Below are 26,907 nucleotides of genomic sequence, written 5' to 3'. Positions count from 1 at the left end.
TCACTATATCAATACAACATTTGTATGTACTTTTTATTGCGTCTAGGTAGCGTCTAGGTTCTTCACCGACGATCGTGTGTTATCCATCTGGACGACATCGATATTTTGGATCGGTTAAAAATCTCGTAATTTCTACAGTGAGTTAAGGGTCAAGAAGAAGCAACGTATGGTGGTTCAGGTATAGGAATAATCAGGCAAACTCTGTCCTGGGCTGTCCTGCTTCTTTTAGTGTTCTACTGTGAACCACAATCGATGTTCCTAATGGGACTGCTTAATAGGAGTACTGCACTCACCGTAAACTAACCAGATAGCCAGCGACAAAGCACGAGGACAATTCTAACCGTAGATATCATAAAAGACAATGCTATGTTCAACGGCTTTTCGCTAGAGCCGAAAATTCGTTTCGCTTTATGGATTTTAAAGATGTAACATCGAGTTTAACAGTAGATGAACTAGCACTAGAATTAGCCCCTTCAATTCAAGTTACTTGCTCAGGTTAGGTAAAGCCGTTTAGGACCAAAGGAGTTTTGCAGATTTTTAGCGACCATTTTTGCTGATCGCTAGCATTCTCAGTACCTGCTTTGTTGGACCAGCAATACGTCAGTTGACGGCGTTGCGTCTCATACGCCTCGAAGCCACTGACAAACATCAATGTAGACAAATTAAACGGAATACGGCGGCCGTCAAATAGTAGCTTTTGCCAGCGCGTGCAGATCGTACCGGCGCTCGGCTGCTCCCATCAACTCCTGCGACCGCTCTATCATTGTTGCGGGGCAAGCGAATTTTATCGTCCTTGCTACCGTGTCTGTAGCCCTATCGATTCTATCCAATTTGATCATTTGAAAAAGGAGCTCCACCGGTACGAATGGTGCGTGGATTCTTTCAAGAATATAGACAGCTTGCTTTAGTTGGGGAACTGGCCAATTAGTTGAGCGTCGAACTTTGATCTTCGAAGAATTTCTCGATGCCTACTTCTGCTAAAACTACTGGCGTGACGGTTAAGAAGAGACCACCATCGTGAGGCTTCATTTAGCCTGCAACTAATGCTAATGCAAGAGACAATGTGCATTGCGTAATTCATGTTGCCTTAGGGGCAGGCCAAAAAATAAATATATTGCCTCTAAATATATTATTATTTTTTGCTCTTGTCCTCTTTTAAAAGCAAATAAGTGTTATTATTTAATGTAAAGTTATTTATTCACCACAAACTGCATGTACCTTCAACTATATTGTATTGCTCAGTCGCAGATTCTCATACCTAAACACATAGCCATATAAGCTATACTCCATGCAGCGGCGATATCCTAGACATTATCGGTACGAAACATTAATTAAATGGGAAAATAATAGATTGTGAATACAACACGTTAGGTCCGGCAACGAGGCGTTAGGCGGTACCTTGGATAATGTAAGAAACATAAGAGAAAAAAAAACAATCCAGCTAAAAGAAGAAAAAATGTCCAGCTAAAAAAAAAAATAGATAAGCTCTATATTACTAAACATAAACCTAAGGAAGATTTAAAATTTCCTCAATCAAAGGGTCAATTTACATATCATATATTTTATGAGTTTTCCGAAATATCTTGTCGCTCGTATCGGTGCACTCACTCTAACGCAGTCCATTGACTTTGCATTGGAACATTTCAACGCACGACTCTTGCAGCCGTAAACTTCATCGGCAAATACGGAAAATGCTATGTACTGACGCTAAGTTTAGACAAGGCGGACAATGTGCGGGAAAAAATTCACGGTCTCGCCAACACTTCAATGCTACCGCTATCTCACTATAGCATATCTGTAATTTACTGTGGTAGTATCTATAGTAAAAGATAGTTATATTGCATATAACTTTTTCATATAAAAAAAATGCCTAATTATTATGTATGGGATGTTATTTTTCTAAATCATTATTAACTAATCTTCAAGGTAACTCTGACTGTGACTATAACGTCATTGAATTCGCATCAAACAACGTAGATGTCACAAACAACATAGGTAGATGAGTCATCTTTTTTTTTTTTGTTTAAATGACGCAAGCTTATTAGTCAGTTATGTACTTAGTCTACACACTTGGCCGATATCATCTATACGAATAGACAAACAAACGTGTATGTGTACATAGCCTAGACTTTGTCTGGCGCCACTTCGGTCTTAAATCTCGAATTGAAGCAGGCGTGATACTGTGCCGTGATACTTCATTGCTTCAGTGTATTTTCTGAGCTAAATAATGACTTCGACCCGCCTGTTTCAGACTTCCACCACTGCGACGTGCTTCTATCGCATACCTAACGCTGTCTTCAAGGCCCGCGTTGATCGGGATCTCGAATCGATTTCATTGCGCATGCCGGCTGACCGGCCAGCTCGCTCACTTGTCTCCTTACTGGCAGGGCCTTTTTGAGTAACAGCATCGCCACTCGTAGTCCCAGGATGACTTTTGAGGGGCCACAGTGGCACAAGCTGTGTCCGCGCTGCCGTTCGAACATCTGGCGATGCTTGTTTGAATAGAAGAATCCGTGACACTACTAATGAATGTCGGGGACCTCTGACGAGGGACACGGCCGCTTCGAAATTAAGGAACGGAAGACGGATTCTATTAGGCTGTGATGCTAATGACGGTAAACCAACATTTAACGTACGCCTTAGTGATGCAACGAGGTACGCGGATCGATTGCTTTGGGATAGCAACCATTAAGTTGTTGTTGCTATTTTCATTGTTGCTTGTATAAAGATTGAAACCTTTACAAAAGCGCCTACGGCTTTGATGATTCAGATTATTCGAATGACATTGGGTGTTAAATAGTTCACTATGATATGTTCTACTTTGCAGTAATAAACTTTCAGGTGGTGAAGGTTCTTCTTCAGGCCGAAATTTCATAGCACCAACACTTCCGTATATAAACGTATAGGGCTAGACGGAAGCCGTATAACTGATTATAGTAGTTTGTCTATATTGCTATATTGAACTTGTGGTACATTAATAGTGCGTTAATTTTCGTTCCTTGTCAGAACAGGTACGGTCAAACTTTATATTGACATGTAATACAGGTGAGCGATCGTGATTCAAAGGTCAGATAAGCCTCTGCCGGCTGCATTACTCTTGAGCTAAAATAGGCTTATCGCCGCTAATTTTTGCGGTTCCTGCTACCCAGCATTAAGAGGTTTTGCATTTAGCTTCTGTGCATCTAAGTTAAACTGCAATCTGGGTGACTGGGTAAGTATTAACGAATACTTATAGTACTACCGGATATAAAATGAACTATGTCGTTTAGGTGTACTAGAAATATTGTAATCCCTGAATCTAAGACATTAAACAACTTATGTGTGCCTTCATTATCAATTAAATTAACAATGCCAATAGGATTAATAAAGGTTTTGTTCGATTTATCTGAAAAATCCAGAAATAGAAGATAAGTTTCATCCTAGGACATTTCGGCCGCTCCCTCTTTTAATCAGATATTAGACCCATTAAGTCGTATGACCGTCGCAACTATTCTGCTGTTTCCATCTACATGCCTCTCGTAGATCAGTTCCGCCAAATAGGAAACTGCGAGATCGGGCCATTACGGGAGTGCCGTTACGACCATGTGACAGTCGACGATGACGAAATGGCTCAAAGTACCAAATTCGAATAAAATTTGCAATCCACAATATAATGATTGACCTCTACATTTGAATTTGCCTAGCTCGAAGTTGAGCAAGTTGAAAGACAATTACATCTTGTAACTTATGCTCTTAGCCGCTACCCTCATAAACCACAACTGGAAGATTGTTAGGAGGCTAGAAAATCTCTGATATAAATGATACGTTAAATCTGTACTTGTAATGAATTTACTTAGCTAATTATAATTAGTATAAGCATCAGGTATGCTACGACAAGCTGGCAACCTTCCGGAGCGTGGATAGTAGTCACGGGAAACGACAACAAATGTACCCGGGACGCAGGCGGTTCTTCGTCTTGTACTTCAGGTTGTTTTCAAACTGATTTTTCCCAGTCTTAATATGAGTCTGGAAGGCAATCGTTGCGACAGTTTATCATCTTGACTATGTTTGATGTCACTATTGAGTTTTTATTATTTCACTTGCAGTGTATCATTGAACTAGTAGAGTATCATTAAGTTAGTTTCACTCGTTTTTAATCTTAGTTAGACGTTTTTTTTTTCGCCTATTTTGTTGTCTAGACGGTTAGAGTGTGGTGTCGTATGCAGTCATAGCAATAAGGATACGTTATTACTACGATAAGGTCCTATTCTTGCCTTCAGATTGACCTTTCGTTATTTGTAAAGCTAAATTCGTCAACAATATCTTAACAAAGGGCCAATGCATCATTTTCAATATGTTCAAAGTTCAAACGTATTGCGCTACGGCGCTATAAATTTCGTATACGAGTCTGATTGGTGTTAAATTATCTATAGTAATCGCGTTTACTGAGTAAATGGTTAGAAGTCGTTTTAGTGACTATGTAAATTTAAATAGAACGTTGTCTAGAGTGTTATTTTTTGAACTACCCAAAAATATTTACTCTGAAAAATGGAGCAGACCCATTACAAGTGACCCTGTTACATTCACTAAGTTGACTTATATCGAAAACACAATCACTTTAAAATAATTTTTACTCCTATAGATTCTCCCTATATTCGAATAGGGGTGCTCGAAGTTATAGAATATAACAGGAACATCCTTTAATATAAAGTAAATAAATTTTGCGCCCGGTTAACCCATACTTAGCTTACAGGACACGTGATACATACACATGCTCATAATAGGGCCTATTCTACGCCGTTAGGCATCAACAAGGGTCATAATCGGACCCAACAAGCCAGAATTCGCCCTGCAATTACCTTCTGAACTAGGAAACAGACGTTATTAAACGGCACAAATATATAGCCATTCCCTATAGACACTCCCCAATGTAACAAAAGCATTGTGACTAATAGCAGTATTTATCTTTCCTGATCATAATCAGACAAGTTTACGTCATGCTATATAGAACAAAACGGTTAACAGTTATCTTTCGGTCGATGCTCGATTCGAAAGTGATCGTTATATTGAATATAGCTCGATTTATATTGCAGTACAATTACTAGGGCAGCATTATGAAAGCTGACGTTTTTCTCAGTATGGAAGCTATATCGCCAGTGTTAGGGACGGCACCATGCGTCAGACAGATAGAAAGAATTACGATCTTGTCTTGCCGCTACTTAATCGTAGAGCGTCGATAGAGGAAGTGGTAAAACAACTGCTACATCTCAGTCTACATTAGAATATAAATTTGACGTTATTCTGTAATGACCCGTACGGCTGGGACGCAGACGACAGGAAATGCAATATGGCAGTAAACATGTATGTTATGACAGCCCAGATTTGCTAGACGACCAAATCAGGTAGGGTCCAATTTGCTTGTGTGCTTAGGAACCTATCCTATTTTACTGACCTATAGGGGGGTTGGGAAAGCCGAAAAAAATGTGCAATGTTTATTTTAATTATTATAAGGTATATGTGTACAAAGGCACGTTGGTAGCAAGACTTAGAGGAGTAGGACGAATCATTTCGACTCCTCAAATAGTGAATTTGGACCTTCCTAATATTGTGGACGCAGAGAAAAAGTTGCATCAGCGCTTTAAGAATACCGAGCCTAAGAATATCTGGTCATTTCGGAAACGAATGAAACAAACATTTCAAATCGCGACCGTAGGATCGTTACGCGTTATCAAAGAATCAGAAGATCATTACCAAAGAAGAGTACTCTATCGTAGTTCTAGATATCTATAGACAGACAGTAATCGATAAGACTAACTATGTTAGCTTGGAAATATACGCTGAAACAACACCGGGTGCCACGTACTGCATCGATACGCACCACCGAAGCACTATCCTATCGATGCGTCGCCATGTTTCTTAGCGGGAGTGTGAATAGAAGAGTTGCCTAGGAGTATCTTAGCGATGAGCACAATGTACATGAACAAATTATTTCTACGTTGAAAAGAAAAATGGCGCCCATTCTATAAATGTTTGCTCCACAATGAGTCTGCTTGAGCATTGTAGCTTATTTTATTATACGCTAATAGTGTAAGCCTTCTACTAAGCACTCTGCTATGTTGTGTCAAAGCTCACGGGCGATCGATCTCTTCCAAAGCGTGGAATTATAATGTCAATGGAATTAATTGTAATTTATCAACATCAAGTTTATACACATTTTCCATTCATGAACATTCATTTGAAAAGGTTTTGTCAGAACTTTGAATAATTTAGTCTACGCTGTGGCAACGTGATATCTGCCTTTAAAGGACCTTGGCAGAAAGTTCTAAGGCTAATTAGCAAACACGGCATATCACGGTCGCCTTCGTAATGAAGAAATACATTTTGAACATAATCTTCTTAATATTATATATTTCTTTATTTACTTTTACTATTTTTATTTACTACCAGTAAGGACCAGATTCATCTTTAGGATAATCTAAACTGCATTTGTAAACATCGCGCGACCGACCACTACTTAAAAAGTAACGGGGCGTTATCTATTTCTGCCGTTTATATAGCGCTGCGCCCCTGGTCGCATCCGCCACAGGCTCATACAACACGTAGGCTTACGCTGGTAAAACGCAGTTTAGCGTGTCCTTCTAAGGGCTCACGCTAAAGGTACAACACCGTAATCCGCAGCAGCTGCTCGATTCAGATTCACCTAAACAATGAACGAGGAGTAGAGTCTTAAGTAATCAGCATGAACTAGAACTAGTTGCAAATATAGAATTGATGCATAAGACTGCCTCTACTGCCGAATCACTAGCCATGACTTTTGTTTGTCTTGAGAGTTTCAAAGTGTTTCAGCCGTCGCTAGACATACCTGACAACTAAAGCCGACCAAAGGGTAGTAACGTGCAAATTGAACGTTTGGAAATGCTTCTGATCAAATGTGTATGCAGGCGTGCTTCTCTTATTATAAACGGAGCGGAGCTACATTTGACTTCCAACGTAGGGTCGCAATAGCGACACAGGGGACGGCTGTTTTATTGCAAGCAGTTGTATGTTTTTAGATGGAATCTGGAATGTTATACAAGTGCTGTCGGAAAATTTCATCACAGATAACGTATTTTTTTCTAAAGACTTGACTGAATGAACTTGGTTGATTAGAGATTCCTTTTTTTTTTTTTATAGATACAGGATACATGTCTGCCTGAATCCTGAATTTTTTTTACGTTCCTTGTCTAAGACTCTGTCTGAAGACCAGCAGATAATTTAACGAAATTTTTGCATGAGAGTCATTATTATTCGACATTATTACCATCTACCGCAATTAAGGCTTCGATTTGGGCAAAGCTACTCATTGGCCATTTGCGATTCTTTAGCGCTAACTGTGGGTCGCTCGAATACGCTACACAAAAAAATTTCAGCGTAACTTAATCGTCGGCTGACACTAAGTGAAAGCTCCCAAAAAATTGAATCAGTATCGCTAAAAAAAATCTAAAAGGTCTAACAAGGCGCGAGAAAGTCTTGCAAGAATTATTCGTTGGAAATTACTTGGAAAACACCATCCCCCGAAACGGCTGTTAATTTTTCTATAAAAGGTCCGGATATATCAAAGATGGCCTATTTAACCCTTTCGGTAAATTTTTGGGCCCTTCAAATCTAAGCGTCTGCCAGTTTGCCTCATGGAAATGCTTTTCGGATTTTTCAGAAACGGCCTGAGAACCGAAAATACGCCGTCGATTTTTGTTAGTAAAGCAAGTAACGATATCAGCTGATCTTTATTTAACACTGAGAAATGACGCATTGTCTTCTGCTGTGACGACCCTGTTATTTTGTTTTGAAAAGAATCGTTTTTGGTCTCGGCATGACTAATGGGGGATAGACGCACGCCTGTCACGACAAACATCGAGCGAAATTTGCCCGGTTTGATTCCTGTGCCGCACATTATTTCAGTAGTCGCTTTTCGAAGGTCTCAATAGGAGCTATTAGAAGAACTTAGATACCGTCTAAAGCATACTATTATTTTGCATGTACCATCTAAAGGCTATGCGTTTAATATGTTCATTTTAGCCCAGTTCGCAGATGTTCGAACCAATTATTATTTGCGAGATATGAAATAAAAACTAAGGAACTTTTTGATGCCCTCTGTGGCTGCCCAAGTGAACTAGCACTATTTTATCTCATTAGAAATATTGCGTTGAACTCTGTGGATACCATAAGTTCCGCAGTTAAAGTTAAAATAATTACTCAAGAGAGTTCAATTAGTTACTTGTTCAAGTCTCGTTAGAGAGTAAAGAACAACAAAAAAAAAAAAAAAAAAAAAAGAGAAAGTCTACTCTCGATACAATCCAATTGATTTTGCTCTCGTTTTTATTAGATATTGCATTCATTTCTGCATTGCAATTACCTCGTCATGACCATGGCACACAACTATATTTATATAGAAATGTATATTTCTACGTGTTGTTTAAGTATGGCAGTCGTATTGCAATCATGATAGCTCTTGCGTGAGCACGTACCGCGTGTTGTTCGATGTGTCGGTGCGTAATGCAGTTACCAACGTGTTTCAGACGAGCGTTTACTGGTTTAGTAATTCCTGCTATTACATCTTTCGAAACCAATGAGCCTAACAGTGGAAGCTAGACAGGCCGCCCATGCCGGGGAGGTACCCGTTACAATAGAGACACTCAGAAGGGAAGAGATCGATGGGAATTTCATTTTTTTTTCAGACAAACTGTCTTGTTGATCGATCCGAAATATAATGCTTGGGCTAAACCATGATACCAGCTCTAGAACGGAAACAGATTTATGTTAAGCTGTAAGAATTAATCTAAAGCAAAACATATTACGGCGGAGACGCTTTTTTCATTCTTTATAAATTTGACAGGGTCAGCTTTCTTCCGAGTGGGGAAAATTACGCACACACATACCTATATACAGTAGCAGTATGGCACGCCATGGTGCGTTAAGCAGCCTTGTGTGCGAAGCATTTGTTCATTTGTCAACATCTAATGCTCGCCGTGCTTCCTTATAACACCAGAAACTGCCTGGCAGCACATAGTTCAGTTGAATGTAGTTTCTTTGTTAACTTAAAAATAAGTTATGTACAGTAGTGGAACCGATAGTAAAGCCGATCGGCCCAGATCAAACGACCCAATGGGCTATATGTACATCGAGCGACAACAACTGCGGCCTTATACTGGCAATGTTATAGCTTAGCAAAATTCTACTGATGGATGTTTTCATAACAACTTGTCGACTACTCCATCATATATATATATATATATATATATATATACGATTTTAACTTCATAGAAGTATCAACGTTCGTACGCAATCGTAATGCCAATCGGTAAGTACCAATCGGGTACAACTTTCCGTCTGCGCGGACTTTGAATCTGACAGGTTACCTGATTCAGGTTAGTGAACAGTGCTAAACTTTTCCTTCCTTCCTTCATTCACTGAAACTCATCTACTAAAGTTTGCAACTAGTCGAATTGGTTGCATAACTAAGTATGGCAGCATGCTTTGCGATTGTCGGACCGGATCCATTGCCGTAGCTATTGGGAGTAAAACGAGGGTAGGTTGCCCGTCCTTTACTCGCATATGACTTCCTCGTTCATAATCAACACAGACGACAGTATCGGTTATTTTGTTATCGTTTCCTGTTGTTTAAGTTTCAAGTTGTGTGATCAAGTGATAAACATTTGGATCGTCCGTGTCTACCTGTACGTGACCCCGCTATTGCCCACCGGGCTTAAATTTTAATATTCAAATTACGCTTAAATATCTAATACCTACAGTACTATTCGAGCTTCTACGAGCTGTCAGTTACCCTGAATTATTCTGTGTATTATCTATGTTCGCTAAAACGTACCACATATTACGTACCGCCACGGCTAAGGAGACGGAAGTTAGCAGCATATTTTGTTTCTACGACCGGTAAACGCTCTGGTCGAAATTTGCATGGTGTGATTTATACAAGCACTATTCATCTGAACCGGAACGTACTCTAGTTCATTAATTGATCTGGAAGAGTTAGCCGAGAAGAGCAAACGCAACCTAGACCCTAAGGCACTCAAACGGCGCTGAGATACTACAATGACGATGTATATTGGCATTGATCAGGTCGTCCTTTACGCCCTAGATTTCTTGCAGCTTCTGCTTTCCTGTCAGGTTACAGCTTCTGTGATTCGTTACCTGTTACTCCCTGCCATATTACTCTTCCACGTGGTTGTTCCACGCGATCCTTTCAGACCACAAGTGAATCACATACAAACACGCCTTCACGTACGCTACTACAGCTGGAACTGAACTTATCATTAAATAGCTTCATCGTCTTTCAGCACTCGTAGCATTAACACATTGTTTATTATAATCATTTTATCATTGCTGCGATTTTTTGTTCCCTTGTGTATACGATTATCATTACACTATACGTTCACTAAGATCGTTACGTTTGCAACAACGGGCAAGATGTCTTACCCTGTAATGACTTGCGTGTTATTACTTAGTATCTTTATAATTATTATATATATTCATACAAAATGTACAGACGTTGCATTCTTACCTTTTTGTCTATTAGTCTTTCTCAGGCGCTAAAGCGGGGAAGGGGCACCTAGTCAAAAACCTCTGCCCTTTTCATATAAGCACAGAAAAACAGGTTTATTCAATGATAAACATTTGCTCACAGATTTAGACTGGCATACGTAAGTAACACTTCTGGCAGTTGTTGTCATGTTCAACCCAACGCTAGGATTTACCCACTAAGAATAGGATCGTCGCACCGAACCAGTAGAGATCGATTCATCGGAACATGCTTACAAAGTATGGAACGAGCCGGGAAAGAGGAATTATTATTTTTTACTCAAAGACAGCATCGCTTCCTATAAATCTTGATTAATTCGACAGAATTGCTTTTGTAGATCGCCGTCGTTTCCTGCTGTTGTTGCAGCTACAAGCTTTTTGTTTTTTTTTTTTTGAATAGTTCATTGATATATTTTATTTGAAACGTTGCGCTAATAGCCAGTTGCAAAACACGTCTGACATTCAGAGCCTTGTGTATTGCCTGATAAAAAGTAGAATAAAGATGCCCAATGTTCTGCCTTCAGCAGCCAATCTTTTGCTTCGTCACTTAGGTTTACTCTTATCAGTTCTATTGACTACTATTCTATCACATGCTTCGCGGCAACAGCAAACAGTGGGTAACTTTATTTTGAATACGACGAAGAGAAAAGTGGGCTAGAAGATAACAATGTGTTACGATGCATTTCAATAGGAATTTTATAACCTTTCGATTCACAAAAAAATGATGTAGCAAACGCAGCGCGCTAAACCCAGCAGCATAAACTTGTAAACGTCTTCTGTTGGTGTGAGCGATTGCGGTGAGGACCCATGTGACCTTGTACAGGTTTTAGCTGTTGTATCGCTTCCATCGTGTCACTTTTCTGCGTCGTCAGAAGAGAAGACACCTCGATCTCGTATGAGCTGCATACAAGCTTACTCATAACAATTCCATCTTGCTAGAGCGGCACCTCTTTTATGTGTACGTGTGTTCGTGTGTCCAGAAGATAAATAAGCCTCACTTTCATTAATATATCTAGAGAAGAAAATTATATATATCATCTGAAGGGTCTCTCTCTATTCGGGCGTGTGCAAATGTAGGTATCGAGAATGGTTCGACAAAAACTTTTAAGTCTCACAGCCTTGGTTAGAATTGTCATAATATAATAGTGATTTGTAAATGTATATAGTTGTAGTAGTATTAGATACATCGCGTACTAATATACCACCACTTCACTTGTATTTCGATTGCGTCTGCTTAATTTAAGATTGAGTCGATCTCCGACGCGGTCAATGCATTCAAGTGATCTGTCCAGCATTTCCTTCGTATGAGCAGCACTCAGACAGAATCTAACGCGCGACTCCGTCAGAGCAGTGGCTGGATAGCCGACGCCAACCGTTGCCACCTTCTCCTCCATAAGATCGCGGACAAACGCTGCTATTTTTGAGGGTAAATAGAGCATTAACGGGACGACGGGCGAATCATCGTTACCATAAATGATGAAGCCCATTTGCTTAAGTCGACGCCGGAAATACCTTGTGTTTCTAGCAAGCTGTTTTAGACGACTGGCGCCGGCCTCCGTACTCATAATTTGTCGACAAGAAGCAATGATCTGCTTTGTTACTGGTGGGGCCATCGAGGTTGCGTAGGCGAAACTGTATGACATTGCTCGTATATAGTCGATAAGTTCTTTTCGCCCACCTATGTAACCACCGGCAGCGCCGAAGCTCTTAGTAAAGGTGCCCATGAGTATGTCCACGTCTTTAGCTTCAGCCCCGTAGTAGTCAACAACACCCCGGCCTCGTTCACCCAATGCGCCGATAGAGTGCGCTTCGTCCAGGTAAAGGTACGCCTTGTAACGTTTCTTGAGCTCGATAACTTTCGGTAGATCAATAATTGTTCCTTCCATGGAGTAGATGCCTTCTACGATGATGAGGATTTTTTTCCAAGGTTCGCCGGTCTTTGGCTGTCCATAGTAGACAGCGTTCTGCAGTACCTGTAGCGGAAACACGCCAAGCGTGCACAAGCAAGATCAATAAAGTTTAGAATACCTGAATTGTGCCCGTATGCTACTAGCTCGCACTAACGAAGTTCTATAATAAAAAAAAAAATAAAAAAAAAAAGCACATCATTTGTTTCTAATGGGATATCTGACGACGGCCTATATATAGTGTCACCTAGTCAACGATCATATTGACCGGGCTAAGGACATTGCCTAGTTGTTTGTGTTGTTAAAAATGTCGATCACGACAAGCCTATTCGTAGTTAACTTCTCGCAAAACGATTGTTAACTTCGATGAAGCGCGTTACTGCTAACGACACCGTAGACTCATGCAAGTTAGAAATTTCTATTACCAAGCTGGCTCGCAGACGGCACGTGTACCCCTTTACTTCGAAAACTAGTTTTGTACTCATTTTATCAATTATACTTGATAGATTTAATAGTAAATGAGAGAAGTCGAAGTAATCAATGCCACTAAAACCGTCATATTCACTTACTGCGATTTGAACCCTCGCATGTCTCCTCTCTAGAACGAACTAAAAATTATTTTTGTCACTCGTTTGGATCGTAGTAGGAGTTGCTTATACAGGCATAGTTTCACTTCCGTCTTCAGCGTATTACCTGTGTTGTTTGTGTTAATTCTTCTATTCCTGTTACCTGCGTGCCTGTAACCATCGTTTGTTGGTAACTCATCTTTACATCATCATTACTGATTTTCCAATTGGCCTAGTGAAACGACGGCCGATTTCATCGTGTTGTTTACGTGTGTAAGCAAGCATGAATCTATCTGCCTCGCCCGTGTTTATTCGCAAATGAATTGGTCCTAGGTAGTTTGTGTTGTCACGTGATCGTTTTGCGGTTATCAATGATCTAGCGAAGGAGTGGATCTGATTGACAAGATAAACAAATACTAGCCGCACGATATATGTAGACACGATTGAAACATGACTAAGACTAAATTGTCCCATGGAAGAAATAGAAAGTGAAATGATTATCTCGTATCACCATTGAGCTAGATGGAAGTCGATTGACTACAAGCAGAAACGTGAGATCTATCTACGAAGAACACTAACCGTCAATCGAGACTCATGAAGATTGTCAAGTGGAAACCTATTGACATTCTATATCAACAACATGTAACACGTGTTATCTTTTTTATTACTATTATTTTCTTTAAATCGTTATTCTGCTCGTTATAGGTCGCAAGCGATGTCATCTTTGGTAGTGGTAAAAACGTTGCTAGTACGGCGAGATATACTGCAATAAGAAGTGCCTCTGCACCTTGCCTAAACATATTTGTATATGTTTAGGCAAGATGTATCTACGCATTGGTTCAAAATTGACCAATTTTATCTCTATTTTAAGGAATAATGCACTGGCAGTTGAACCTGCACCTGCACATATTGAAGGCTCAGTGACATGCCTTTCCTATAATTTGTAGTCCGTATTTTGCGTTTACGTTTACGCTCGACGAGTAATCTTTATGCGAATTTATCAACTAAGTGTCGGAACAAACAGTTTGGTTTCCATGGTTTCAGATTCGGCCATAAACGTGCGCTGGCTAGCGAGCGCATCGGAGGCTACGTTGTGTCGGAGTCAAGGCCGAAAACTCAAGGACATCAACAGCGCCTTGCAAACTAGCTTAATTACCACTACCAGTAATGCAAACTACAAGGGAAATGTTTCAAGATGGCTCTATTTAACCGTATTCTACTAAAACCTAATATGACAATATTGGATTTGTAATTATTACAAACTAGCAAACGTATCAAGGTACGAAGGGATTGCGAAAGCGCCTCAAAAGATCCTATTAACGAAATATACACAACACAAATTATACCTTGAGCGCCTAACAAGATTATCCCTAAACCTTATAGCCTACCTTTTCTAGATTGTTCATGTCGTTGTGCTTGAACGTCCGTGTCGTCGCACCAGATAATTTGCATCCGAGGCAAAGCGAAGCATGATTCAGTTCATCGGAGACAATAAGACTGCCAGGACCAACAAGAATGGGAATGTTTGTGGAATTAGTTGCAAAACCCATCCCTACCACAATGGCTGCGTCAACACCAAGAAATTCAGCCAGCAAATTTTCTAGCTCAACATGCAATTCGTGCGTGCCCAGTTCATGTCGCGTACTGCAAAGCGAATACCCGTTCTCGATAAGACACTGTTGAACTTGGTTCGCACAGTCGCCTCTGTTCTCGGCAAAACCGAGGTAGTTATAGGAGCCGAGATTGATGTACGTTGTTTCCGTGTCAAGGTACCTGAACGTCCAGTTATAGTTATCGGATGTACGGTCGCGAAGCGTAATCATGGCGCCAGGCACCGATAGTAACGGTAGGTTCCAACAGTCACGGATTGGTCTATAGATGTTACGCGTGTAGAAAGCGTCAAACGAACGGTAGAGAGGTGGGTAGCCTATACGATTTTTCTCGATTTGTGAGTTGACTTTCTCGATGCCGATGCCCCGAAGGAAGTCCCGCATCACACCAAATATGTACAGCACAAAGTAACTAAACACCGTTGTGTAATACATAATCCACGGGGTAGGCTCGAAGTCATCTTCCGGTCGGTGGCCTTCGTGTAGATACTTGCGAAATTCGGTAACTGTCTCATCATATGTTGGCAAAGGTAAGCTGTCTTCAGAAGAGGCGTGCTTTTGCTGCTGTGTCTGCAACTCGGGCGCGGTTTGACTCTCTTGCGCTGATGGCCATTGCAGAGACGACCGTGAAGGTTGTTCGGGACGCCGACGTAGTTGACTGGGTTTGTCGTGTCGACCTACCGGTTTCAAATCTTCATCCGGTGGAGAGTTGTTGAACATTTTCCCCTGTTTCTTTACATCGTCAGATATTCCAGTCGGCTGCGTGGCACATGCTTCGCCCAAATTGTTGTCAAGACCCATGGTGAATATGGCCACTCGTTGAAACTAACCAGAAGGTTACTAGAATCTCGATCACGAGTTAATAATATTCGTTGCAATTACGCAGTGTTCCGTGACACCGTGGTGTTTTAATGAAGGATCCTTTGCGTGTCTGCTTCTGTATCGCTGGCTCCTTTCCAGTAAATGATCGCCGAATCCACAATCGCCGCCTTGTGAACGAAGCTTGAACACTATCTGAGCACACGTGGCACTGTAGAACTTTTGTTTGTTCATGTATAATATAACATACACAAGTAAAAAATAAGAGATCGTCAGGAAGAGCATCACCAAATGTACAACTACATACACGCAGTGGTAGGCACTGAAGGGCACTTGGCGCACATAGGATTTGAGCAAATTCTAAACAAATGGAACTTTTAGGTAATGCATTGGCGGATCATTGGGAACAATTACAAAAAGAATTACGCATGAAATGGGGCTATGCTATCTAATGTTGAAATACGTTGAAAGTTTATCTTTAGATGTGATTCGGTGTGCAGTAATCGCTATTCAGTACAAATCCAATGCTAGTTCTAAGATAAAGCAAACTTAGAGATCGTATGATGGCTTTAACGACACTTCTTGACAGTTCTATCGCTTAGCTTTCTACTGACATGCCAACGGCGACGTGACCTGATAGATTACCATCTACTAAATCACAAATAACACTCTTCGGACACACTAGTGGCTCCCTATCATTTTATTATACTAATTAATTTAAGATTATAGTGTCCTTTTATCGGTTTCAAAATGTAACAGTGCTAACAGGAGGTTCAGTGAGATACCGAACAGTATCGGGCTGCAAAAGCAATGACAAACAGTCTTTCTGCCCCACGTACTGAAGACCGTCAGCCCTTTTCAGGTTCTGCCGTCCTATTAGCAAACCACAATGATTTGCTCACGCTAATCACTTCTGTATTTGCCCGCCACTCAGAAATCACAAACGCCACACGACTACGTGTCGCATCTAAATAACAATTTAAACAGTTTCCGACTGCACTCTCGTGCTCTGTGGTCTCTTTATGATCCTCTATAAACACGTTACTTCTAAGCTGGTCATGATGAAATATTGCAATGGTATTGACCGTTCCGCTAAACAAAAACTGTTGTTCGGGCGACAAACAGCGCCTATTTACCGGCCCCATGGGCTATTCGTAACTTGAATTCATAGAGCGCAGTTATGAAATTCATCCATACGCTCGCTGTCACAGAGTAGTCACACCCGCAGTTCCATATTCAACTATCGCAATCCGGGCAAACGCTCAATCCGAAATCGACGTGTCGTTTTTTCAAGGCCGATGCTGTGCTCGTGCTTGTCGGCAATATCCTGTTACTATTATCTCCATTGCCGTTATTTATCAAACGCAGCTGATTTTCCCATAGCCTTTTGTTTGCCTTAACCTGCTGCTTTCAGCTCTCATGAGTTAACTGCTTGACTGGCTACCGTTAGTCCAGCCGTTCGTCGGGGATGCTGGTTAGCCGAAGGCCCTCCTCAGTTAGCAGCCGCTGTTAGAGGGCGTCCGAACAGCAAACGTGCGCCCGCGCAAAATGGGGAAGAGAAGGCGGGACAAAATCGTCGAAGGCAACGAGGCAATCTCCGTACTGAACGCTTATGGTACGAATGCCGCGTGATGACATTTCGCGCGCGGCTGATCTGGTTTGTAAGGAGTGGAAGTGCCAAAATGAAGGGGCACAACTGTGCATGCCGGACAGTATGAGTGGCGTCGTAAACATGTTCAGAGGACAAATAAGGAAAATTTTTGGAACAACAAAACACTGGCTAGGAAAGTCCACAGATCTACGAAGAGCGTATTTATGCTTTTGAAACGTCATCGCAACTGTGCTGATCTATTAGATTTAATATACTAGTAGGTAGATGTATAAAGATCAGGCTGTCACTCATGAACATGCATGCTATTCGATGTACTTGCTTCCCCCCAACCCCTTCGGTACTGTTACCCTAGTTGGCAGACATCACGTGCCGCTCCGGCGGATATGATTTTTTGTGACCACTCGATTTAGCCGCTAGAACGTATAATAAGGGATATATAACCATAACTAACGTCAGTTGATATTGTAATATAGGGGCTATTTAATAGTTCACGGTTGATTGCACCCCTTCATTTGGAAGATTTCGCTAATTCTAAAATACAAATTAGCGTTTCTCATCAAACTGTGCTATTCAGACTTCGCTGAAACTATTCGGCGCTTACAAATAAATCACGATCACCTGACTCCATTAACGATTGCTTTACTAGGTAGCACCGTCGTAGCACCGACATAACACTTCACTCCATTATGTACTATATGTGTACTCTGCATCGCTTACCACGTCGGGTCACCGTACTTACTATTATGTCGAATATGCTGCCCAGTCTAGCCCAGCTAGCCGTCGCCTCTCGTCGAGCCGTCGCGTTACGCGAATGTTACACGATGCATGTTTAACTTTGCATACATCTATATATATACACACACACATATACTTTAGTTATGTATATATGTATACATATATATAGGGACAATCTATCCTAGCGGTTTGCTGTATAGCACTGTTTGACCCCAAAAAGACCGGCATAAACTGTGCCTTTGTCACGGTACGAGAGAGCCACTTAACACCAACAGTTGGGTTCGGTTGTGCTATTGGAACCTCTCCTTCTCTTTCTCTCTCCCGCCAGGCGTTAAGTTTGACGGGCCACGTTCCTGAAACGTCGCGCTCGTCAATTGTGTTTAACGTCACTGACGCCGCTGCTGCCGTCACCCTTCCACAGAAGGGCTGAGACGCGCTCGAACTCTACAGCCCGCAAAATGTGCCGCACCGTCAGCCACCGGAACGTGAGTTGCCGGAATGCTCCTGGATCGTTCGTTGATTCGAATATTGGAAGTCTGCTTGGTCTTTCCGAAAGCGCGGCGCCACGACCGCTATCCCGAAGGGGAGAGCTTAGCAACGACAAGACACGTCGGCAGCAAGTCAACGTCTTGTTGTACCGGCCTCCACTGTCGTCGCCGGCGACGGCTGTTTTGTTCTTTGTCTCTTCGAGTAGCGGGAATGCTTTAGATCAGGGTTCCTACTGGTTCCGTTTGCTTCTACGGCGGTCTGCTCATCATCAGCGCTAGCTCCGTGCTCACACGCTGCCATTACCACCGCGACGACCACACCGCCGTGCGCGTCGAACAGAGAATCGGCCGGCAAAGAACGTTGACTGTCTCCCTGCGGCGGCGATCACAATATCAGCTCGACTCATGACGGAGGGTTCTATTCCACGGTCGTCCTGCCGTATTCGTACACAACAAACGAACGACGGATGGAAGTATACGCTTGCAGAGAAGTCGCAGGGCGGGTGCAACACGTAGCGCCAAATAAAGCGGCGCGATATTGCGAGCGACACGGTTGCCTTTCTATGCTGGTCTCCTCAGCCGACCAAGCTCATCCAGTTCGAGACGAGGGGCACTGAACTCTATCATTGCCACAGCTCCACTGACAAATACCCACTTCCACTTGCAGGTGCGATCAAGTGCCGTAGCGCTGCCTTGTTTGTTGGTCTCGTGGTGCGGTCAACGTCGATCTGCCGGCTTTGGCTTGTTCTGTGCGTTGACTACTCTGTAGGCGGCGTTTACAAGCCAGCGCCCTACGGTTTGCTCTATGCACCGGTGGGCGGCACAAGCAGCCATAGTAACAGCATTAACGGCAGCTCAATCTAACGGAGAACAACGTTAGATGCCGTAGTGTAACTATGACAACCGTACGAGCCACAAAAGTCTGGAGAGCTTGCTCAGCGTTTTCTCACGACTCTGCATGCCTCGATAAGCGCACGCGATCGCTGCCATAATAGTAGCAATTCAACCTGGCTTAGTGTCTAACTGACCGGACGTTGTGTTTTCTTTCGTGTTCAGTTACCGTTAGCAGCTAACGCCACAACGACTCGCCGAAGTCACAGCATCAACGGGAGAGCGGAATAAGTCCGTCCGACAGCCGGAAGCCAGTAAGGGCCTGCGGATCTGGCAGCTCGATCGGAGATATATGTTGTATTGTTGGTAGCCACAGTTCACCTCCGGACTATCGCGGTGTGTCTAGTGGTAGTTCGAAAGTGACTACTGCAAGAGCGTCGTATCCATTTTCTAGCGCAAATTAGGCCTTCTCCCATGACTCTATCCTGACCTGCTGCTTGACCAGGTGAAATTGGGTCGGCTTCGCTAATCGACAGTAGCACACATTTGGCCATGTTATATCCAGTTGTGGCTATAACAGCTGGGGCGTTCCGAAAGTTTGAATCGCGCGCCGTACCGATGGTCAACAACGACGGCCGGGGCCGCCGCGGAGGCAGACGACCATACAGAACGAGATAAGCACACACAACGGAGCACACATTTACTGAGCTACTCTCTCCATTTCTTAGGTCTTCACAAGGCAGCCATACGGCCGTATAGGATTCGATGGCATAGGTCGACATAACGAGACCGAGCGAGCTTAATGCCACAGGACTTTACGCTCTAATGGTCCAACAACTACGACAGTTAATATATATGAACTCGTTTCACTTAGGTGGAAGCTAGTTGCACCTGATCTGTTCGTTAAGTTAGACTCATGCTGAGTTCTCGTAGCAAAAATGTTTTTATTATTGTTTGTTGTTAGAAAAAAAATCCTTTTTGCTAAAAGTCTTTTTTGTAAACTCAAGTAAGATTAACTAAGTCAATTAACGTGATATATCCATTTTAATGTATAACCATTGTGATTGTCTTTCATCTGGATAAGTAAACACACGTTTTGATTTGGTGATGTAGAGCATTTTCTTATTATATCCTAAAAACTGGATTTAGATAGCTGCTTTAAACACTGATTTGTATATCAAGAAATTTCTTGGTTCAATTTATCATAGAGATTAACATTTTCATAAAGATCAAAAGTGTGAGCCTTCAGATTGTGACGCTTACGTGCATGTACCATTGTATCAGACTGGCGCTCTTCTGATCTTTTATGAAAGGCTCCACTTTTTAAGTTATTATTATAATAGCCCTATCTGGACTTTTAGGTAATATGCTATTCGATGTGAATAGGGATAAATGTCAAGGTGTGTATGCATGCAGTTCCAGGTTCTGGTAGATATGGTTCGGTGATAAGAAACAATCAACGTATGGTGAGCCGTTTCGTGGTCAGTCGTATAAAGATGCTACCTGGGTGTCAACGAAATGGCCAGTGCACAATTTTATAATGTACTAGTGGCACGTAAGGTCGTGGTGGCAGATAAAGTCGTGATAAATAGTGGGAAAGAACGTATTTATTTAGCAGTGTTGACCATTCCTTGGAAATCGTACGACACATTGTGCCTGTGCTCGCAATTTCTATTTTAAGTAGGTACCTCGTACTTTAAGCATTTTCTTTAATAGCTCGCCAAGAAAAAATATATCAATTTTTGTAAAGGCAAATTTCCTGACATTAGCAATTTAAAACTAAAGTATCGAGTCTTACAATTCAGAAAAGGGTTACTCAGTCTCAGTTGTTCTTATTTGTCAACAGGGGTCGCATAAACATGCAGCATCTCTCTTTAGCGTGCTAACTACGCACTACGACAATTAACTTCATCGATAGGTTTACATGCATATCATCGTTAATAGAAAGTAATTGTTTTAACTAATCTATGGTTGTGTATCTTCATAAACGATTTACGATCGTGTATCATCTTCGCTCACCATCGGCTTCTACAAAAAAAAAAATAGCGCTGTCTGTAGCACTCCCTTAAGCTTCCTTTTCTAGCACCTAGCGTCGCCTAGCAACTATTGACAAACATTTTACCTATGCAGAATCGAAGTGAGCTCGCTTTCGAAAATGTTTATGTAGATTTTTACAATTGAATGCGCCCCCCAACAGCTGTTTCTTCATTCGACTACCGTCGTTTCCATAAACGTGTTGTAATATTTGATTTGAGGAAACTGATCGACACAAGCCTGAAATGCATATGTTTATATTCACACGCTCGTTTTTCGTGTGGCTAGGCATAAGGTATGTAATTGCATTCATCAGAAACGCGAAAGCTTCATCAAGCGGCCAAGCGATAACGAATCTCGGACACCTTTGTTATAAATCCTATGTTGTACACGATCTAAATGCAATATTCAGGAAGCTTCCCTGAACAGTAAATGCGGCCGAGCTTCTTACACAGAACTAAGCTTATCAAGCGATTCGTTGAAGTCTCTCTTAAGTGCGGTAGTGCTATTAATTATACCTCGTAAATATATTCCAGCCATGTATGTTAATTAGAGGTTGTACCTTAAATTTTGTGCGTTTACTTTGGCCGGCACAGACTTCAAACACAGTCAGCATGGTTTTTAAGTCCAAGAGTTCAGCTGTCATATACAGAATAAAGATAGTTATTGTTGTTCTATTCTTCGACATCACTCCATTAAAAGCTAAATGAAGCGGGGTAATAACACGTTTCCGAAAAATGGAGAAGCAATGGCCAAGTAACGAACGATTTCGTGCTAAAAAAAAATGATTCCAATAGCTATTGCTAGAAGGAACAATATTCATCAAAATATTACTAGTTATTATATATCGAAGCATCAGCTCACAGTCATCATCACGAGCGATTGTGTCGCCATAAAAAACAGTTCTGAGATTTAATGTTGTAAATGAATCAGAGAAGTAGTGCCTGAGAATTTTCACCGACCCGTTTGGGAACGGCAAAAATAATAAGTGGACGGGAAATAGCAAGTCCGCAATACAAATTGAATAAAGTTGGCCCTACGAACTCGTATAGCAATGTATTGTGCTTGAACAATTGACAACTTATTTTAACTAGGTCGAAATCATTTAAATCTATCGTTAATTTTAGTAATTGTCATTTGAAATAATTATAATCTTATATCATAATAATGTTATTAAACGGCAGCGAAACTGGGTACAGGTAGAACTCCTGGTTACCTCTTCAATGTCATTGCTAGAATCACATGCGTGCTCGTCTAATATTTTAGTTGCTTAAGGTTGGCAGGTCGGTGTAGGACAGATTTTATAGGTCGCATGCTCGCGGTGTACTGATTTCTGCAGGACCGTACATATGCCCATTTGGAAAACAAGTCATATGAACCGATCCTTCCTCATTTCGAAAGCGACCTATATCAACAACACTCCGCTACCGCCTGTTCGTAATTGTACTTTTTGGCAAATGGCGTAGCTATTGAAAATGCCAGCCGAATGATAAAACCCCATCTACTGTAATTCTTTTTTTTTTTTTTATAAAATCCTGTTCACCTCGGACATTTTAACATAATTCACAATGGCACAACGAGCTCGTATATGTTCTTCGCTTTTTTTTTCCAAATGGAAATTCTACCGAAAGCCATGGATGTCTTTCGGTGAAATTTCCATTTGGAGACTTTCATGGGACACTACGGCTACGACTCATAAAGTGGTCAACAATTTGTCATCTATAACGATATTCATACGATACTTTTTCAGGAATAAGCAAGCATAAAATGTATCTAAGATTAGATATATTCAGTGTTCCAAAACTGCATATTTTCAAAAGTAAACTGTTTACCAGATATACAAATTTCACGTAGTAAATCTAATACCTACTATAATCTACACAAAAAAATATAAACAAAAAATATATCAACTGATTTTTCAATGATTCCCAGTATAAGTGATTTTATGATTAGCTAACAAAAGTGAAGTAACCGAAGTTAGGTGGAGTTTTGCTCGTTAAAAGGTACGTAATACCAGTGCTACTTCAAACCATGTATATATTTCTCGATAGAAGCTAGCCACTGTGAATGATTTTTCATTTTTAATTATTAGGCAGTCTGCTAAACCTGTTACCTTACCGCAACGTAACCTTCAAGGGCATTGGGGGTCAGATAATACATGTCAGCAAGGTACAGCTTACCAATTAATGCAGATGAAAATCTTGTCTGAACCTAAAGATTTGTCCTGTACCTGACAGGTTGGCTTCGTTATTGTAGATGTCGCGATTACATTTATGATATTCTAGTTTAGTAACGAATAGAATAGATTTTACACATGTCCCCAAAAACAGAAGGTACTTACAATTTTTATAAAGATTTTCGTCACAAAAACCTTTCATGAAGGTTTGCCTGTACCTTTAAAAGGCTTAATACAAACATTCTGCATATAAGATTTCTTCAACGTATTTACAAAAACGTAACAGCTTCATACATTTGTACAGGGTACACCAAATACTTGCTACTCTTCTGAAAACTATTGTTTAGTCCTGGAAGTGGATTTAGCAGCTATTTGGATATCTTGTTTCTAGTGGCTATTCTACAGTGGAAGGGTGTAACTTTTCTCCGTCGGCAGTCTTTAACGATGATCCACGCCTACTTCAACCCTTCCCAAATTTCAATAGAGAAAAGTGGCATTAGAAATGCAACTTGTAGGAGGGAACCCGCGCGATACGTATCCTTAGCTAAACGTCGTAAAGCAGATTGCTGCACTGCCACTCTATGACTGTTTCAGGTAGTATTTACCATCCTGTGCCATTCAGACCCGTGTTAGCTGGCTCGAATAGAACGTTGAATGGTATCTAGCCCAACTGGCTTTGCTGAAAGCAAACAACAAACGTTCACTTAAACCAAAGGATTTCTATAAAATGACGCCGAAACGTTCATTTTAAATTACCCCCAACAGATATGAACACCTAAGAAGCGTTAACTATTCTGTTCAAGTAATGATGTGTCTCTGCTGACTGGAGTGCAACGGCAGCAGGAAACGATATCGTAATGACGCGATTGAATTAAGTATGTATCAAAACGCCTCTATGTTCTTCTTCGGTATTATTATAATATGCCGCAAACACATGAGCGTAACTTCTTCTTTCGTCTTATCTGGTTCATGATTGTTAACAATATATTTAGTCTTCGCTCATAATAGCTAACATTTTTACGCAAATTTCCAAAATACTTTACCACGGATCATGTAAGTGACGCCAAAAAATCTTACAAAGCCGTGTCAATAGCGAGCTAAATAGACAACAAATGATAGGAAACAGCTGCATTTGAAACCAAAGTAGTGATCATTTAGAAAAAAAATATGGGTTTTTAAGGTGAAGTGCATGACGGGTCTTGCGTCAAAAATCAACAGACGGTCATCCGATGATATTTATATATAAACAGACGGGCTAGTAAATCCCGCCATAAAAATATATTGCTAATAAACGAAGACATCCTTTTTTGTCTGCTAACCGTACAGTTACATACGACTGTTGTGTCCCTATCAATGTTGCCCTATCAAAGGCACGATTGAATAGACGTCCATCGAAGCACAGCAGGAACAATTAGTGCAGAGCATGTTAGGACAAGATGTTTTCGACACAACAGGAATATGTCTTTCTGTTACTTTTCATAGGGTCAAGGTTCTATGTGAAATTGAGCTCGCATGACTTTTTTCCTTTGATTTAATTCTACGATGTACATCCATTCTGGATACTTCATCATGGAGTCATCTATGCGAAACGAGCGTAATCTCAGAATAACTACACTGGGCCGTTGTTGCGCGAATCACTCTACGCTTGGTGATCGCGTAACAATGGCCCGTAAAACTTAACATGTAATAAGCCGATGCAATTAAAAAACACAAACGAATGTGAGCACCCTGCGATTGTAACCAAGCCTACTAGTATTTTATGAGCTGGGGGGTAAAGTATTTTGAAACCAAATAGACCGCAGTTTCGTGGTCATAAAAGATATACGCATCATTTGCTTGCAGAAAATTTACTCGCTCGGGTATCGAAAGAACTCGATGTACACCAGAAGGACGCTGTATAAAATGGCTAGATGATAATATATTCTTTGGCCATTTTTTTTACAATTTTCTTACGCACATTTTTTAGCTATTTGAAAAACCTGTTATATTTGTCTCTAAACTGTCACTAAAATATGTAACGGCCTTTCGTTTCGCTCTTAAGCCACCATGTTCCCATTTGGTGCAGTAGATCTAAAATAGCGAAATTTACCATGCTGCTTCGTATTTCAATAAATAACTAAATAAAGTTCGCCCTTTTTTATGGCTACTGGTGAGTTTTTTCTATTTGACGTAACTCAGATATATAGATCCTATCTCTTACAGGCAGTGAAGTTGTCTTGCCAGGAGGGAGCCAGGGCGGTTCGTAATGCCAATGGAGGATTCTGCTTCTGCTCGACGATTACAGTATACTGGGAAAACTGCGCAGATAAACTGTAATCCACCTGGAGTCTACTAATAGAGTACTGCTAATAAAGAATTGTTTAATAATAAATAAAAAGGTGTTTATTGCGACTTTGTGCGGAATACGTTCTACGTAAAGCAGTCCAAAGTTGAGTTCTCTTTTCTATGATTGCAATGGCAATTGAATTCTGAAACACCGAGGATCGTTTCTAAAACAGTTACCAACGTTTCGAGAAATGCACTTTAGAAGCGCATGCTTTCAAGTCTTTGATATATTGTCCTCAACTTAATTGTTAAAGTTCAGTGTTCATCTGTTTCCTTCTGAGCTATTCAGCACGCTAGAATAAACAATCGTTGTTACAACTTATGCGCATGACGGATGCGCTGCTGGGATACAGCCAATTGATTGGTTGTATCCATATGCAAAGCTAGAACAAAGTTGAACGTGATGAAAAACCTTATTATACTATTATTATATAATATATTAACTCTATTATAACGTAACGATGAGAATAACTATTTATCCTCGTCCAAAGCCACGTCTACCACCTGTCGAATTGGCTCGGACGAACCCAAAAGAGCGCCATGTTGTATCTTCTGCACGTACGCACGGGAACGTATACACAATAATATAACGAATATCTAACAAATTTCTCCCTTAACAAACCTAGAGCTTCTTGCTTGATAGTTCGCAAATCTTTATCCAAAAAAAAAAACGATATACCCCTCATCCTCGAGTGATTCTAAAGAATGATAAAGATACGATTCGTAAGTACATTTTCAAATTAGATACGCGTACATCCACGAAAACGTATACAAAAAAATATTAATCGACGAGCTTCATGCCATCTTTACAAACAATTTATTCCATTATTAACTCCGTTCAGGGAAGCGTAACTGAAATTCCATACTCCAGACGCAAGCAACGCGTTTAAACGAAATAAGGGTGCTGAGGCATTTTAGTTCTTGAGAAAACAGCGTTATTTCCGGTGTTTCGTTGAATGCCTTTCCAATACTTAAGATATTGACTTCTCTCAAAATATGAAGTTTATTGCTTACAAATCGACGATTGGCCTGAGAGGCTGACCATTTCCGATAGCGGTCACTGGACGCGAAACTCTGCAATTATTATGCAATTGCCGACTTTTATTTTGTGCGCAGAACTAATGCGGGGCATTGCGATCGTCAGCTCACCTATCTAATGAAAAAATTAAAACAGTTGAGAAATTTATACTATATTAAAAGAATCTAGGATCCAGAGTTTAGCTTTGTAAGGTCGAAGCGATGGTAGCCGCACT

General features: G+C 40.9%; 1 protein-coding gene and 2 long non-coding RNA genes across 5 annotated transcripts; 2 read left to right on the top strand and 1 right to left on the bottom strand.

The window, feature by feature from the left end:
* Nucleotides 1-2,029: 2,029 nt before the first annotated feature.
* On the top strand, nucleotides 2,030-3,704 carry LOC111259090 (uncharacterized). Its single transcript, XR_002679417.2, has 3 exons — nucleotides 2,030-2,655; nucleotides 3,046-3,211; nucleotides 3,523-3,704. It is a non-coding gene; the product is annotated as an uncharacterized LOC111259090 (long non-coding RNA).
* Nucleotides 3,705-10,301: 6,597 nt separating this feature from the next.
* On the bottom strand, nucleotides 10,302-23,892 carry lace (serine palmitoyltransferase long chain base subunit). Of its 3 annotated transcripts, none has more exons than XM_022830774.2 (3): nucleotides 23,495-23,892; nucleotides 14,413-15,672; nucleotides 10,302-12,524 (listed from the first exon to the last, which is right to left on the bottom strand). In XM_022830774.2, exons 2-3 carry the CDS (start codon nucleotides 15,433-15,435, stop codon nucleotides 11,745-11,747), a joined length of 1,803 nt encoding a protein of 600 aa, XP_022686509.1. In that variant the 5' UTR covers nucleotides 15,436-15,672; nucleotides 23,495-23,892; the 3' UTR covers nucleotides 10,302-11,744. The 3 variants fall into 3 exon arrangements, with proteins under 3 accessions (XP_022686509.1, XP_022686517.1, XP_022686499.1); XM_022830782.2 differs by lacking the exon at nucleotides 23,495-23,892 and adding an exon at nucleotides 23,334-23,435; XM_022830764.2 differs by lacking the exon at nucleotides 23,495-23,892 and adding an exon at nucleotides 17,805-18,287.
* Nucleotides 20,362-25,757, top strand: LOC147754001 (uncharacterized). The gene is made up of 2 exons (XR_015310448.1): nucleotides 20,362-20,799; nucleotides 25,532-25,757. It is a non-coding gene; the product is annotated as an uncharacterized LOC147754001 (long non-coding RNA).
* The last annotated feature ends 1,150 nt before the right edge of the window (nucleotides 25,758-26,907 follow it).

The sequence above is a fragment of the Varroa jacobsoni genome, unplaced genomic scaffold (assembly GCF_002532875.2).
Source record: "Varroa jacobsoni isolate VJ856 unplaced genomic scaffold, vjacob_1.0 scaffold_30, whole genome shotgun sequence".
Classification (NCBI taxonomy): domain Eukaryota; kingdom Metazoa; phylum Arthropoda; class Arachnida; order Mesostigmata; family Varroidae; genus Varroa; species Varroa jacobsoni.
The sequence above is the reverse complement of the archived record's forward strand: the minus strand, read 5'-3'. Positions and strand labels throughout refer to the sequence as shown.

Coding starts and splice junctions, on each gene's coding strand:
- lace (XM_022830774.2), bottom strand. CDS start 15,435: ATGGGTCTTGACAACAATTTGGGCGAAGCATGTGCCACGCAGCCGACT. Junction 12,525..14,412: donor ACATGAACAATCTAGAAAAG/GTAGGCTATAAG, acceptor TTTCCGCTACAG/GTACTGCAGAACGCTGTCTA.